The following is a 14,688-nucleotide window of genomic DNA, read 5'->3' as shown; positions in this document are numbered from 1 at the left end:
CTGCGCTTAAAAGAGCTGCCCACCCTTCTTTCTGCAAGCCTGGCTCAGCTCACCGGAGTACACGGGAGGCTCTCATTACCGAACGGCATTCTCAGGGAGGGCAAGCGGGTCGTCATTGCCAGGCCTACGCAAACAGGCAGAATGTTTCTTTACTTCAGGAGATACTACCCTGGCTTTTACGCTTATTAAAGATACACGCACGCACACGAGAAATCAAAGCCGTTCTAGCGCCTTTGAAATCAAGTATTGCCACTACTCTGTCACGCACTGGCCACGGACACCCACAATAGTCCTTTCAGGAACCATTAGCAAACCCATCTGCAAGCGTGTTCAGAGCAAAATCTTCCCTTTTAATCTCGGCCTTCACACTCAACCCTCTTTAACCACAAGCCGTACCTGTTCTCTGCAGAAACGGCACCAAACGTGTCCGGCTTCTTGCCGAGGACTAGGACTCTGTCACCAGCAGGGTAAACAGTGTCCCAAGATTGGAGACTCATGTCAGAAAAATGCAAGGTTGTAAACAGTTTTAATTAAATACTCTCAATTTGTGAGCGGATCATTTCAGAATTAACTGTACTGCAACCACAGACATCCATGAACTAGGGTCTTTTGTGGGAAGGGGTGGGAAACAGCTGAACCTGATGGCTCTGGAGCAGCCCCACGTGAACCCTGCTCACGTGTTTCTGGGGCCAGAAGAGTAAGAGGAGAAGCACGTTTGCATGATGCTGTGCCCAAATCAGCGGGGGTGGGACCCAGCTGCACGCACTCCCCGACACCCCAGTCCAAGGCGGGATGTGCGTGCAACCATGTCTGCTCCCAACTCTGAGCACGGCACAGATCAGCATCACGTGGATGAGGCTCCAAAGCAACCCAAGCTTTGAGAAGCAATGCAGATATATCCAAACAGATTCTACCTTTAATTTAGGAGCACTGCATTTCTCCTTTGCCCAGATTATTCCAGCATCCACTTTCCTACAAAGGACAGAAACGCCTCTACCGACAGCATACCATCTCAGAGGGGATCACCATTGCCCAACTTGTCTTAAAAAAAGGCAAGATATCTTTTTTTTTAGTGACATCTTTCTAAAATGAGAGAAGGTAATTGCACAGCACTCCTTACAGACAGCAGGATCTTCCCCACAGTCTAAACACACACGCATATTTTTCCTAAGTCTATGAAGCCCTTCCCTTCGTATTCAAATTTACTGTTCTTTAAAATACTAATACTCTTTTCTTTCCAAAAGTATTATCGTGAGGCTGATGGTCTTATAATCACGAAAAAACGGCCCAATCTTAATTGGCAGAATTATCTTAGTCATACATTATGCATATTCCCATGCTTTCTAAGAGAGATGGCAAACAATAAACCAGCAAGAACTCTAACTTCATCTCTTCCATCTCATTAACTTCTCCTGCAAGTCCTCCCGATTTAGCACTCCCATACGAAGCAGGGAGGCCCTCTGTCGATGGAGTTCACACATAACTCTAAATAGCTGAAGCAGTTGCACACCTCTCCAGTGTATCACTCATTCTTATTACCTAGAAAAAGACTTTCCAAATTGTTTGCGTCTAGACAGAAAAGATTCCTTTGCTAAAACAAACACCAACTAGAAGCGAAGGCTGTTATATTGCCATTTTTAGCTTTTACAGTCCAAAACTCGACAAGATTGATGAAGCAGCTCACATTGCTCAGAGCTGGAACACTATAACTACACTGCAGTGGATTACACGCCGTTTCTTTTTGTTTTTAAGTCATAAGCATTAAAAGTTACTCGAGCACGGATTCTGATGCATAGTTTTGAGATGCTTTAGGTATTCTGGGGTGTGTATTAGCTAGTTCAAATTTATATGGCCTCAGAGATTCAGGCAATTGCAGCTTCAACATCGCTAAGGAAAAGGAAAGAGTGGTCCAGAAGATGTTTATACATGTGGTCTTTCTACGAAATCAAGACACTGACTTCCCGCTCCACTAAACTTCAGTATAATACTTACAGAATGAGCACTAGCTTTAAAAGCATCAAAATGATCATTCACTGCTTCACGTTCATCATCACATGATTGTTCATTGACTCACGGACTATTGGAAACATCCTTGTAGTCGAGCTCCTGGCTTTCTTCCATTTAATCACTGTCTCATTTGTTTGCCAACAGCATGCTGTTACCTACGCTTACCTTTCGTTTTTATTAGGCAATCAGCATACAAACTCATGACAGCCAGCAAATTCGCAACAGCCAAAAAATCCCAAAGCCCACATCTTAAAATTATCTTGATTCTTAACATACTTTCATATGATCCATTAGAAATATGCCATACAACCTGGTAACAGTTGCTGCAATCCCATTTCAGAGCTTGACCTTAGACCAGCCTCAAAGCTTAAACGCTAAGCAGCGGTTATGTAACAGCTGTTAAACATGACAAAAAGTCACGTACCAAACCTACAACACTGAGTGTTTGTGCTGAATATAGCACTCTGCCCAAGTGCTATGGTTTAGATTCGGTACCAGCTATGCCATAGTTGAAACGGCGTGCATTAAGTATACAAGCTACACATATAAATGGAACGTGGCAGCACAGCAGAGCCTGCACTAAAACCCACCGCTACTCTGAACTAAACAGATGCTATTTAAAATTGAGAAGACACCTCCAGGTGGCTCAAGTAAAGTGAAGTGCGGATATAAATTCCCCGAGTACATTTTTCTTTTGTTTTCACTGCTTAGGACAGAACTTTATGACATATGCAGCAAAAGTTCAGCATGCAATGTGTTCTTCACACTGTCTGATAAGCTGTTTTACTGAGCTGTCATCTCGAGATACAACAATCTTGGCTATGACAGTCAGAAAGATTCAAAAATTGATACAAGAACGTTTGGGAGAAGGATCATACATGAAGACAAGAACCACCATCTTGGCTCTGCCATCTGGAAAACTACATATTCATAGTATAAGCTTCACAGCAGATATTGGATGTTTTTACCCAGAGAGCCTAAAAAGCATAAATTCTTAAGAGACATCTAGCGAATGGGAAAGGTATCATGTGCAGGATACACTGCAGTAAATCAAGCGAAATGGCAACAAGACATAACTTTCCTGGCAGGAAACACATCCTACACCATTCTAACAAGTGTATTTTCAAAGGTACTTTTGCTACTGTCAGTTACAAGAGAAAAAAAACAAACATGTAACAACATTTGTCTTTACAAGTTTTTCATTTCATTTTAGTTCTTGTCCTCAAAAGAAAAAGGACTCATAACAAGTGTTATACAATAATTATCATATTTAACCTAGAGAAAACAGGGTTTTTGAGACAAATTTTGTTTCAGCACTACACTGATATACTACTATCTCTTCATAAAGCTTACAAGGTACTAATATTTAACAAATACAATCAGTGCAGGCTTAATCACCAAATGGTTGAGGTTGGAAAGGACCTCTGGAGATCACCTAGTCCAAAAAACAGTTTAGGTACAGAAATGGCACTGAACACACAGACAACTGAGAGCGTCTCACCTAAGGTCGCAGCTGCTGCAAGTCCGGCTGCATACGGATCTGTTCCTGGTGGAGCGGCACTGATGATATATGGATTGGGTACAAAGGCAGCAGGAGCTAAACCTGCTGAAAACATACCTGTCAGTAAAAACAAACTTGACTAGAACTGCAGCCCTACCAAAATATCTGCAATAATCTGGCTGGAAAACCTACTGACTAAACAGACTGGAACACAAATGCTCGCGTTGCTTTAGTATTTTCAAGGTTTTTACAGGTTGTCTTCTATAGGTAGTGAGGAGTTGTTACGTTCCTCAGAGTCTTATTACAACAATATATGGAGGATATGATTTAGATGAATGAAATCCAATTCCACAGATGCAGTAGCCCATATGGAAGGCTGAAGTTGCAAAACAGACCATACCCAATACCCATACCTGCTCAGGTATCTCCGCGGTGCAGATACCCCCTTACTGTTTAAGGGGCTACTAACACCAGCTAGGTATTAATCTTAGCTAATTGCTTATTATCCTTCTGTATTTTTTTTTCTATAGCAAGTTAATCAAGAACCAATTTACCCTACACTGTGAGTTGCCGTACTCCAATTAATTAGTCTGAAAGCAGCTCAGGTATGTCTGGATAACATTGCAGTCACTTAGAGTGACTACTATCACCGCCGTGTGGGCATTATCTTCCTCTGCAAAGCAGCATTTTCATCAAAGAAATTACTGGGGCCAAAGGGGAGGGAGAGGGGAAGGAAAGAGGAGGAGAGAAGAGGTTAAGTTAAAAAGCTTTCAAATATTAATTCAGGTCCATCCCTGAACTCCAATAAACATGTAAGCGCACTGCACAGAGCTGAAAAAGTTCCAGTAAGTTTATACTGGATTTCTAGGTAGGAAGAACTACCATTTAATTTACTAATTTTTCTAAAGACTTTTAGCTGTGAGATAATATAATATTTTTACTCTCATCATCCACACGTAGCCTTTCTACAGTTCTCCTGTTTTTCTATGGATGAGATTAAGGGCATTCTTCCCAGTTAATCCATACTGTTTTAATAACATGAACCATGTGTCAGCATAAATTATATCTTTAACTTAAAGTCAGAATCAAGGAAGCATAAAATTGTATATTGTTATGATTTAAAAATGAATTTTATAGCTGAACCACAGGAAATACACTCAGGCATACACCGAACTGCACATTTTCCCCTCACTTCACTGTGCTACTTACCCTAATTCATGTCTGACTCAGAGCAAGCAAGCACTTCAAAACGTTCTCATTACTGAACAGCATTCTCAGCCAGGGCAAGAGTGTCATTCCTGCCAGACACGAATGCTCTACAGCTTTTAAAGCGGGCAACAAGATATCTCCAGAATTTTTCAAGTAAATCTTCAAACAGTATACTTCCACTTGTGTGCCAATTACTCACCGGTTGCAAGAACACAGCGAGGATTCTCTAAAGTCTAGCAATCCTTTTTCCCTTGCCATTTCCCAAGATATTCTGAGGACTAAAAGGAGAAGTCTAATCAAATGCAATTCATTAAGTTCAAGACTTACCTATGTGAGGCTGGTGGGCAGCTGCCAATGCATACTGCTGCTGCTGCGCTGCTGTTAGCTGCTGAACAGCAAGTGCGTTCGGTCTTTGGAACAGCTAAAGGGACAAAAAAAAAATATGGTTCTTTACTCGTGCATCAGAAAAGCATTCTCTTGCTTCCTTTTAAAGCAGTTCCTTTACACTAGATGCATTTTTGCAACTACAGACACTCCTCTTTAACGGGAAAAATCTCAGGACATTAAAGAAAACCCCTTTGAAATCAACTGCTCACGTTAATCCACCTGAAAAAATTATCTTGAATGTACAGCTAAACCACAGCCAGGGTTTTCCTCCCAAACCCCAAAGCACTCTTCTGCTATTACACAACGCCCGAGAACCCTTTTTTCCAACTCCTGCTCAAACGCATCCCCTAACTGCAGCCTGGGGATCACTAGTTGCTCACACAACCACTTCCAGGTCGAAACGCAGGTAGATCCCCAGGCTACCCATGCTATTTTCACAGATGCTCCAAAATGGCAAGTGAGACAGCAGGCAGACTGTAAAACTAGGAACGGGAGAGATGATACCCTCGAGACAGCTTCAGAAGTACTCCAGACGCAGGAGTTTATGACGCCCAGGACAACGCTTTCTTTACCTGGTTGCCTTTTGTCTCCAATATCATCTATGCAAATCCAGGAAAGGAGTGTAGATTCTTCTTTGACCACAGACAAAAACCAGACCCCAGGACTTTTTGGTTAACTCATCCAAAGCATAGATAAGTTTGCCCAGCTTAGAGCTCGCGATAATCTTTGGGAGCAAAGTGCAGTATTATTGAGAACAGCCATTCTCAACAAGGAAAATCAAAACTACATTAGTCTTTAAAGAAAGAGTATTTTTACTTAGATTTTTTCCTATTCATCCAGATCCCTACTAAGCTTATTTCCTACCTTTCTGGGCTAGACTAGATGTAAGCAAATGCAACTCATTCCCCAAGTCAAAACTTTGGCTCATCTTCACTCAGCACCAGTTAAAACATTTAAGAATATACACGCTGAATAGCAACTTCAAAAATCTCCCCAAGCAACCCCTCTTACTTTTAAAAGCCATTATTTTCAAAGTGTGAACCACTGCATGAACTGCTGTAATAAATGTTTTCTCTCCTAATTCACTTGAAAAGTATGGGCTAGAATGCTCTACAATTTTCACATCCATTAGCACTGTCCAAGACCTGAAAGAGGACAACACAACCAAGCTACTTCAGGTGTCAGAAGAAGCAATATTAATTCTGCCCAAATTCTGGGCAGAAACCTACCACCATCACAGAACCATTTCGAAAATGTGTCTTCTTAGAGCTAAAAATTGGATTTGGTTCTCCTAAAAGCAGGATGAGCAACTGTGCTGTTTAGATAGCAAACATCAAAAAAAGATAGGAGACAGCCTACATCATCTATTTTCTTCTCTTTTTAGAGGTTCGAGAGGAGAAACAACATGTAGGAGTTCAGCATCAGATCTGAGATCCAGAAACTCAACAGTTAGAAGATGGACTGCTGATCTTGCAAAGTGCTAAAAATACAGTCATAACTATGTGTTTTCCCCAAATAATTAACCCCTTAAGATGCTGGGGGCCCTCTGCATATCCAGCAAGTACTAATGACAGCAACAAAACAAAAACAACCCCCTACTCCAATGCTGGGTGGAGATACCTCTAGAAGAGCCACCCTTGTTCTTGCTGTTTATTTTTCTACTGAATTCAGTGATCAACTATTTTAGCTTTTTTCAGCTGCAAACACTGCACCAAAACCTTTAGTTTTCATATTCTTTTGCACTGCAGGATCGGTTTTTCCAGTCTGCTAAATTGCGTTCTGCTAAGGTAAGTAGCAGAGGAAACTGCCAGATTTGTTGTCTACCTTAAGGGCAGAAAACATGCTAATCTTCCCTGCAAATACCTTTTCTTCTGCTCAGTTCACATGTGTGACGACATCCATGCTTCCCAACTGCATCTCAGTGATCCTTTTTTAAAATGCAGGTGCTAGCAAAAAAAAAGAAAAAAGAAAAAAAGAGTACGCTACTCAAAGCAGGCGCATTTCACCTGCTGCTGTTGTTGTTTTTGCTGTCTGCCTGCCCTCTCCCCCTCTCGCGAGCACAGCTGACTGCTGCTAAATTTGACGTCCAGGTACCAAACACAAGCTTTGCACATCTTTCTTTTGCTGAAATCGAGCCACAGTACCCAAGAAGCTCTGCAAACGTCTTGTGTCAACAGCCACTAGAGTTCACCTAAAGACTCAAGTCGGGAGATTGAAAGGATGCTCCTTTCTTAAAATTACAGCTGGTGTAACAAGCTGTAACAGAATAGGCTCAAGGTGACCCGTCTGGCTTGTAAACAAGTTTGAAAATGCAGTTCCAGAAGGTATGAAGTGCAGCGAGCGTGGATAACGGTGTGATCAGCATGTAAACCCAGCAGGAATCTCCAGAGGTGACATTTCTGTGACTGCTTTTCAGAAGCGACTTCCCACAGATTCTCCAAATCTGCTTTGGCCAGGACAGTTTTGATGGAAAAACAGGCACAATCATCTTGAAACCCGATGTCATCTGCGTCACAGAATCTAACAATCATTAGCTTGATGTTAAAGGCTTGCATTTGATGATCTTGGAGAGGCAGAAGGGAAGAAAGAAGAGCAAGAAGGAGCACAGTGGTTGTTCAGAGCCCTTTCATCTGCTGAAGAAAAAATATCAGCAAGAGTATCTATGTCCGCACCCTAAAATCCTCCCCCTGTGAATGCAAAGAAACCTAAAAACTTAGCTCCAACTTCATTCTGGTTACTTCCACAGCCCATATTCTTGAATCTCTTCAAAACTACATGCAAGGAAAAAACATGCAGCCATTTACACTGAGGAAAGGTCGGATTCCTTCCGTCTGCAGGAGACCTCCTCTCAAGTCTTTAACCAGGAGCTTCTCTTCCAAAGAAAGGGCAGGTAAACGTGGATATTTTAGCCACTGACTCAATGAGCGACCTCTCCCTCTGGCTGCCCTAAAAGACACTTTCCAAAAGCCTGTAAACCAAGACTCCAGAATGAATTTACCCAGAAGATATTCGGTGCGAATGGCTAAAACTTTTTGCAACGGTGGATTTTTTGGAGCATACAAAAGGAGGTGGAGCCAGCTAACCCCAAGCAGAATTTCAGGCTTTACTTAGCCAGATAAGCGCATACGCCAGGCGGGCTCTGGGAATCATCAACCCTACATATTTAAGGAGCGTTATTAAGGCCTCAATGCACTGTCTCCATCTGCTGACAGCAGCGACCTATATTCCAAGAAATACAGAGAAGCAAAAAGTACAAACCCCATTAAAAGCTTTTTGTCAACTTATTTGGAAGCCTACTGTGCATTAAATAAAGGTTAAACTTCATACCAATGTTAAATTGTGCTCTTGTAAGTGGAAGAATGAAAAGAAAGCTCTTCACAAGGTTCATTAACTGGAATTTACAAAGTGAGGCTGAAGTTAAATCACATTTATATAGGATCACACCCATTAATGGTGAAAAACATACAACCGAGTGACACGGTTTAGGAGAAATTCAGTAGTACTGTTCTGCATTTCAAAAATGAGTTTCCCTCTCTCTCGGCACAGGTATATGTACAAAATATCATTTACAACCCATAGTGGAGCCGTAGGTGGAATTCCAAGAAACCAGAACATCTATTACACAGTTATGGAAACACTGTAAGATTAGATTTCTGTAATCCAGTTTCTTCTGCAATATAAACATCTGACATCTCTAATCAGATTACGGGTGGCTAAGACCTTCCCTTCTTAATATTGCTTTTAGCTGTACTTGCCTGTAATCCCTTCAAAGTATATGACGCTTTCCAGTGGTCCGAGAAAGACACTTTTACCAAAAAAAAAAAGCCGACCTGGTTTTGTTCAAGATATATTTCCTCCTCAAAGCAACTGATTGGGAAAACTCTACTTCCAAAAGTCAGATTTCTTTCATAAAAGCTGTATCTGGCAGGCAGCGAATACCAAGAAACACTGGCTGCTGGATATATAACGTATTAAGGAAATGAGTTCTGTTCTTTGAGCCAAGGTACACTTCATTTATACAAACATACATTGCAAAATTACATTTGGCAGTAGAGAGAGTGAATCCCTAGTCTCAAATACAGCATTTATGTTTACAAAAACCTGTCATTTGGGTTTACTGTCGGTGTAAGTAGCTGTTGCAACAGAGCTGAAATTTTAAAATAAATGAAATAAAATGAATTAAATAAAACAAACCCGTATTCAACAGATTCCGCTCTGCTTATTCTCAGCATTACCTCAATCGGGGCCGAGCGTACCAGCCACATTCAGTGGACGCAGAGCTGCATTAAGCGTGCCAGGACTCCTGCTCTCCCGCTGCAATTCTCAGTTTAAAGAAACAATAGAGAGCTGCAGCTTCACGGATAACCCAGAAGAAAGTTTGAAGCATGATTACACTCAGATTACATCAGCTCTACAGGAATATTACCCTCCACCTTGCACAAAGAAAAATCAAGCATGTCTGCAAAGCCATACAGAGCCAGAAAATAGAAAGCTATACTACACTTGGCTTCTGAAAGCAAACTTTCCAGGTAGGCTTTGCTTCCAGATTTTTTATTGCCACAGGTTACGTACAAGAGGTGCCCAATTTGTAAGGCTTATCTTCTGCCAATTTGTAAGTGGCAGGAAAAAAAAATAAAAGCTACTTTAACTTGTAAGTGAGCGTTAATTTAAATAGAAAACACTGACAGACAAAATGCAAATCAGACTCCACATTTCGGCAGTTACTTTCCTAAACCTAATGGTTCTTTAAAAAGCAATTAACTTAGATAGCTCTAACATGTTGTTTTCTAAACATACACAAATTTCATTGTTTAAAAAAGCTGAAGTAATTCTTGCATTCAAGGTTCTACACCACAGAGTAAGACAAAGACTTGAACACAGCTTTTTCTTTTCCCTTTCTGAACTATGCAACAGCTATTTAGCTTAATCATTAAAATCGTTTTCCATCATTAAACTCCCAAACATGCTACATAACAGAACAACCAACTAAGCTGTAACATAGATATTTACATTGCTTTTAAGACTCTGATAACTATCCAAAAGAAGGCCTTTAGTATAAACGTGGCAATAGTCTTCTCCAAATAGGCTATTTTGATAAAAAGAGCGGACGTTTCAGGAAACCCAGGAACAATTATATACTCTTTCAATCAGCTAAAACAAAAGATTTTATTCTTCTCTGATGGATGGAATACTAACAAAAGGAAAGCAATAAAAGTTTATGATTGCCACCCAAACTAGCAGGAACACAACTAGATTAAGAGCCAATCCTTGGATCCTGGCCCAGCATTCAAGGGAGGCCAAACAGTAAAGCAAAGACTTGCTTTACTTGTCTGGGACGAGTAGTTTGGGCTGCTTGTGTGGGAGAAAAGGTCAAACAATCCTGCTGGGCTGAGATAAAAGTTTCAGAGCGCTGGACTCTGACCTCAATAGGTTTTAAACCACACAAGTCAGATCAAGCCAGTTGAGACTCACTTTTCACTCATATTCCATCAGTTTACTCTGATTCAGCACTATCGAGACCCCAAACCAGGACTGCAACACCTACACCTAACAGTACTCCAACCTTTAAGTCACTTTTAGGGCTTGAGGGTTTTTTGCTTAGTTGTTTTTCCACTAATTAAAAGCTCTTTTCAGTGCAAACTTACTTGGAAGTGAACCATTATTAATCAACAGCACTTTTCTGTACATAACTACTGTCATTATAGGTCAAGACTGCTCTTCAGATCGCTATATTAAGCGGATCTCCTGCATCAAGCTCACTAGCAGATACCTGCAGCAGTCTATAGAGAGACATATGGCATATACATTACAGAGCAGCTCCAAGTCTGCCCCAATCCGCCACCAAGATGAGAGCTTGATCTCCTGCTAACCCCACGTGGACTCCGTTAGAGGAACCGCAGCGAGGTGGGCAGGAGCAAGTGAAAATACTCTACCTGCTGCTGGGAATTGTAGTCGAAGAGCCCCACGGTTGCTGCAGCTGAGTCCACAGGTACTTGAGTGCCAGAATAATCAAACTGAAGAGGCTCCATGCCAACGTGCTCCATGGGATCCAGAGGGACACTCTGGGACTCCATGTTGGAGAAATCCTCCACAGGCTTGGCACCATTAGTACTCGCCAGCTGGGCTAAGCCCTCCGATCCATTCTGGTTTGGACCCAGAAGATCCACTTCACTAGCAGAGTTCTGGCAGTTGCCAGGTGTACGGCTGCACAGAAAGAAGAGAGATCTATCAGTAAGCATATTTACTTAATGCAACATCAGACAGCATCAACCAACAGCAACAGGTACCTGCACCAGCCAGAGCTGCCTGTAGAAATTGTTATACAGAAAAAATAAAAGTGGAGGGTCTCGCCTACTTCCCTAAATGAATTCTTCAAAACAATGTGCGAGTAATAATTTAAAAAGCGCACAAAAAACACACAAAACCAACCAACCAAACGCTCCCCCCCCAAGACTCACTAAACGTAAAAACAAGTTCAATTTCTCTTTTATCAAGTGAGGAAAGAGTCAGCCATGACAAGACAGGATTTCAAAACTGCCAAAATTATTTTTCATAAACCTATACAGTAACTATTAACAATTCAGTCCTCTGGCACTGCATCTCACTTGAAACTTTGCTAAAGTTGCTGTCATGGTTTCCTAATTACCTAACATAAGCACTGAAGTGAGAGATGGTTCATCTCAATTTGAGGGCCATCCGTATGTGTCTCTCAGCACATTTGTTTTACTTTTACAGTTTTCCTACATGTCAACACAAGGCACAACGAGTAGGTAGGCTAGCAAAAATTTCAGAAGGCTGTAATTTCTTGAGAGCTACATGGCAAAAAAAGTCCAAAAACCCAACTGTAATTTAGACTAGTACGTAAGCCGGATGAACATCTTCAGTAGGTATTTCCACAGGAATCCCACACAAGGTAATTAAAAATAGGCATGTAAATAAAACAAAAATACATTATACAAAACTAGGTCTGCACAGACAGGCTAGAGCTATCAGTTTTCCTCCGCCTTCCTACAGTGTTTCCCTGGGTACAAGGTAGTGTCCCAACATCATCATTTCAATGAGCCACTAAAGGCTCTTTCACTACTGTTTATCACAGCACAGAAAAGCTTAAGTGTGATACTAATTAATTAATACCTAACGATGTACATACCTGAAATCTTTGACATCTGCGTCGATTCCATTCTGCACAGGCAAACCATTTGTTTTATCCATCACATCCCCCTCCTCCTTCAGATCTCCTAATTTATCGCCATCAAACGTGCCCTTATTCTTCTTATCCCCTTTGTCATTCTCATCATTCTCTGCATCCCTTGGCCCCTAGGCAAAAAAGACATTATTTTAATAAGCTAAGTTTTCAGACCAATTTTACTTTTTTTCCCAGAGATGGTAGCAAATCAAAGAAACACGTCGTAATGAAATAAGTCACTTTCAAACATTAGTTATAACAAATAACAACATAAGAAGCCAAATAGTCAACCACAGTTGAAGAAAGGAATTTAGTTTTCATTTTCTTCCAAAAGAGGTTTTATCATCTATTCTGTTTCTTACTTTTAGTAAATCAAGGTCTGACTCTGCCAGCTCTGAACCCTCACTCCAACCCTGAGATAAATAAAAACAAAAAGACAAAAACCACTATCCAAATTCTCTTTCTAAATGGAACTTAAGCACTTCAAAATTGTTTCACCAGCTTCTAAATACAATGTTATGGACAGAAGGGCTACACAACTCCACTAGTATGTCAGCAACCTCGTCACAGTTGGACATTACTGTGACTTGCACAGCGAATTCCAAGGTGCAGCACGTTTAGGAGCACTCAGGTCAACCACTAACTTAATCACAGGTTCATTCCATCAGTGGTATTACACCTGAAGCATGTCCACCCTTAAATGTTTGCATTTTATTTTACTTGGGAAGAGAATAAAAGCTGATGATACCAGGGGCAGGGTTCTCAACAACAGAAGGGAGAAAAAAACAACGTAATGAATGATACGAAACAGCAAGGAAAATGTAAACGTATCTCTCATAGATAGCTATGGTGCCATCGTGAAGATGGACATTCAAATGCCATCTTCCACTGTCACCGAGAGAAAAGTACTTCATACATAACAGGGCATTTGAACTCCATATCAATTAAATCATTTTTCTATTCTTCTCGTTTGGGGAAATTTTTTTTTCCTATTTAGAACAAAAGGTTGTTTTTAAACAATCATCATCTGATGTTTCTTCTTAAATAAAGTAGTTCTTCATTAATATCAGAGAGCAGAGTTGGAAATGCCAACTATAAATACAAGTTCTGAGTCCAGTTCTCATCCACACAGCGTAGTATTCACAAACGAGACCCTTAGTTTCAGAACTGACATCCTGACCATTAACGCTATAAAGCGGACGCACCTCTAGTGCCAACGCTGAGTGATAAATTGTCTCCTTACTCTGACTGTTCAGCTTCCAAAAGTCATCTTTCTTAGGCTCAAGGGTTCAATAAAATTATTAGGTATCCACTAATGATAGACAAAAACAAGAGGGTGGATGAGAGAAACCACAAATGGGCTCCCCAAAGAGTCATCTCAGCAGCAGGTTAACAGTAACAAACCTTCTCCACTTCCATGCTTTGCAACGCTTATTAGACACCACCCAGCTATCAGGTAGAGCTGAGGTGTAGGCTTTCTTCTCACCATGGGGACAGGACTTGGGTTATGCCCCTTTCTTGCCACATCCTTAGAGCTGAGGCGGCAGTTACTGTTCTCCTTTCCCCACCCCATGAAGCATGGTGACTCATGATGCCCTTCCTCCGCAGGAAACGACGTGCCCTTGAAAGCATTCCCACACTGGAGTGGCATTTCCAACGACACTACGTTTCTAGCGTCACTGCATGGAGCATCCGCACGCTCATTCAAAAACCACAGCATTAGCTACACGTATATTTGCACACATTTCCAACCACAAGTTTAAGGTGGCATTGCTGCAGGTATGCTCATCCTCAGCATCAGGGAACGCTGGCTACCTTCACATCGATACCCGTTGCCCATACTGCATCCTCTGCTCAAGAACAACCACTAAACCTGCTAGCCTACCCGTCTATGCAAAGAGAACTGAACCAAGAGCAAATAAAACGAACAGGAAATATCTGTCTTTAGGAAAGGATTAGAACAAACAAGCAAAAAAACAATAACAAAAACAAGCAGTAAATGGAGAAAAGAACACAATGGGAACTCAAATTTCAGAGTCAGGCACACTTACAAATCCTCCTTTCCTTAGGCAGGAATCTCCAGGAGATGAGCTCAACACATACTCCACCATGCTAACTCCGAGTCCTCCACTCTCTGACCGTGGTGAAAGCACCGAGTTGACTTCACTATTCACATGAAAGCCCTGGCCAGGTCTTCTCTGAACCATAATAGGCTGGGAAACAGAGTGATCTGGAACAAAAACATATTTAATTCTTGTAAGTAGATCCAACTATTAAAAGGAGGCAAATCATTAAATACATACTCTTTATTGTCTTAACTGAACTAATGAGTGCCAGCTTTTTGACTGATGATGTCCATTAGAAGAAGGCTGACTTTCTCACTTGTGAAATACTAGAA

General features: G+C 41.2%; 1 protein-coding gene and 2 non-coding genes across 9 annotated transcripts in view; all 3 read right to left on the bottom strand.

Moving 5' to 3' along the window:
• The window catches only part of PUM1 (pumilio RNA binding family member 1), a 75,860-nt gene that overhangs the window by 29,105 nt on the left and 32,067 nt on the right, over positions 1 to 14,688 (bottom strand). For 4 of the 7 annotated variants that reach the window (XM_064524935.1, XM_064524940.1, XM_064524934.1 and 1 more), the window contains exons 5-9: positions 14,342 to 14,520; positions 12,255 to 12,421; positions 11,038 to 11,308; positions 5,045 to 5,138; positions 3,509 to 3,625 (exon numbers count right to left, since the gene is read on the bottom strand). In XM_064524935.1, coding sequence (XP_064381005.1) covers positions 3,509 to 3,625; positions 5,045 to 5,138; positions 11,038 to 11,308; positions 12,255 to 12,421; positions 14,342 to 14,520 — 828 coding nt within the window. The remainder of the gene's footprint in view (positions 1 to 3,508; positions 3,626 to 5,044; positions 5,139 to 11,037; positions 11,309 to 12,254; positions 12,422 to 14,341; positions 14,521 to 14,688) is intronic. The other 3 variants (XM_064524938.1, XM_064524939.1, XM_064524937.1) reach the window with 2 other exon arrangements.
• On the bottom strand, positions 39 to 123 carry LOC112981238 (small nucleolar RNA SNORD103/SNORD85). The gene has a single exon (XR_003258660.1). It is a non-coding gene; the product is annotated as a small nucleolar RNA SNORD103/SNORD85 (small nucleolar RNA).
• Positions 4,729 to 4,814, bottom strand: LOC112981239 (small nucleolar RNA SNORD103/SNORD85). The gene has a single exon (XR_003258661.2). It is a non-coding gene; the product is annotated as a small nucleolar RNA SNORD103/SNORD85 (small nucleolar RNA).

Source organism: Dromaius novaehollandiae, chromosome 23, assembly GCF_036370855.1.
Source record: "Dromaius novaehollandiae isolate bDroNov1 chromosome 23, bDroNov1.hap1, whole genome shotgun sequence".
Classification (NCBI taxonomy): Eukaryota; Metazoa; Chordata; class Aves; order Casuariiformes; family Dromaiidae; genus Dromaius; species Dromaius novaehollandiae.
The sequence above is the reverse complement of the archived record's forward strand: the minus strand, read 5'-3'. Positions and strand labels throughout refer to the sequence as shown.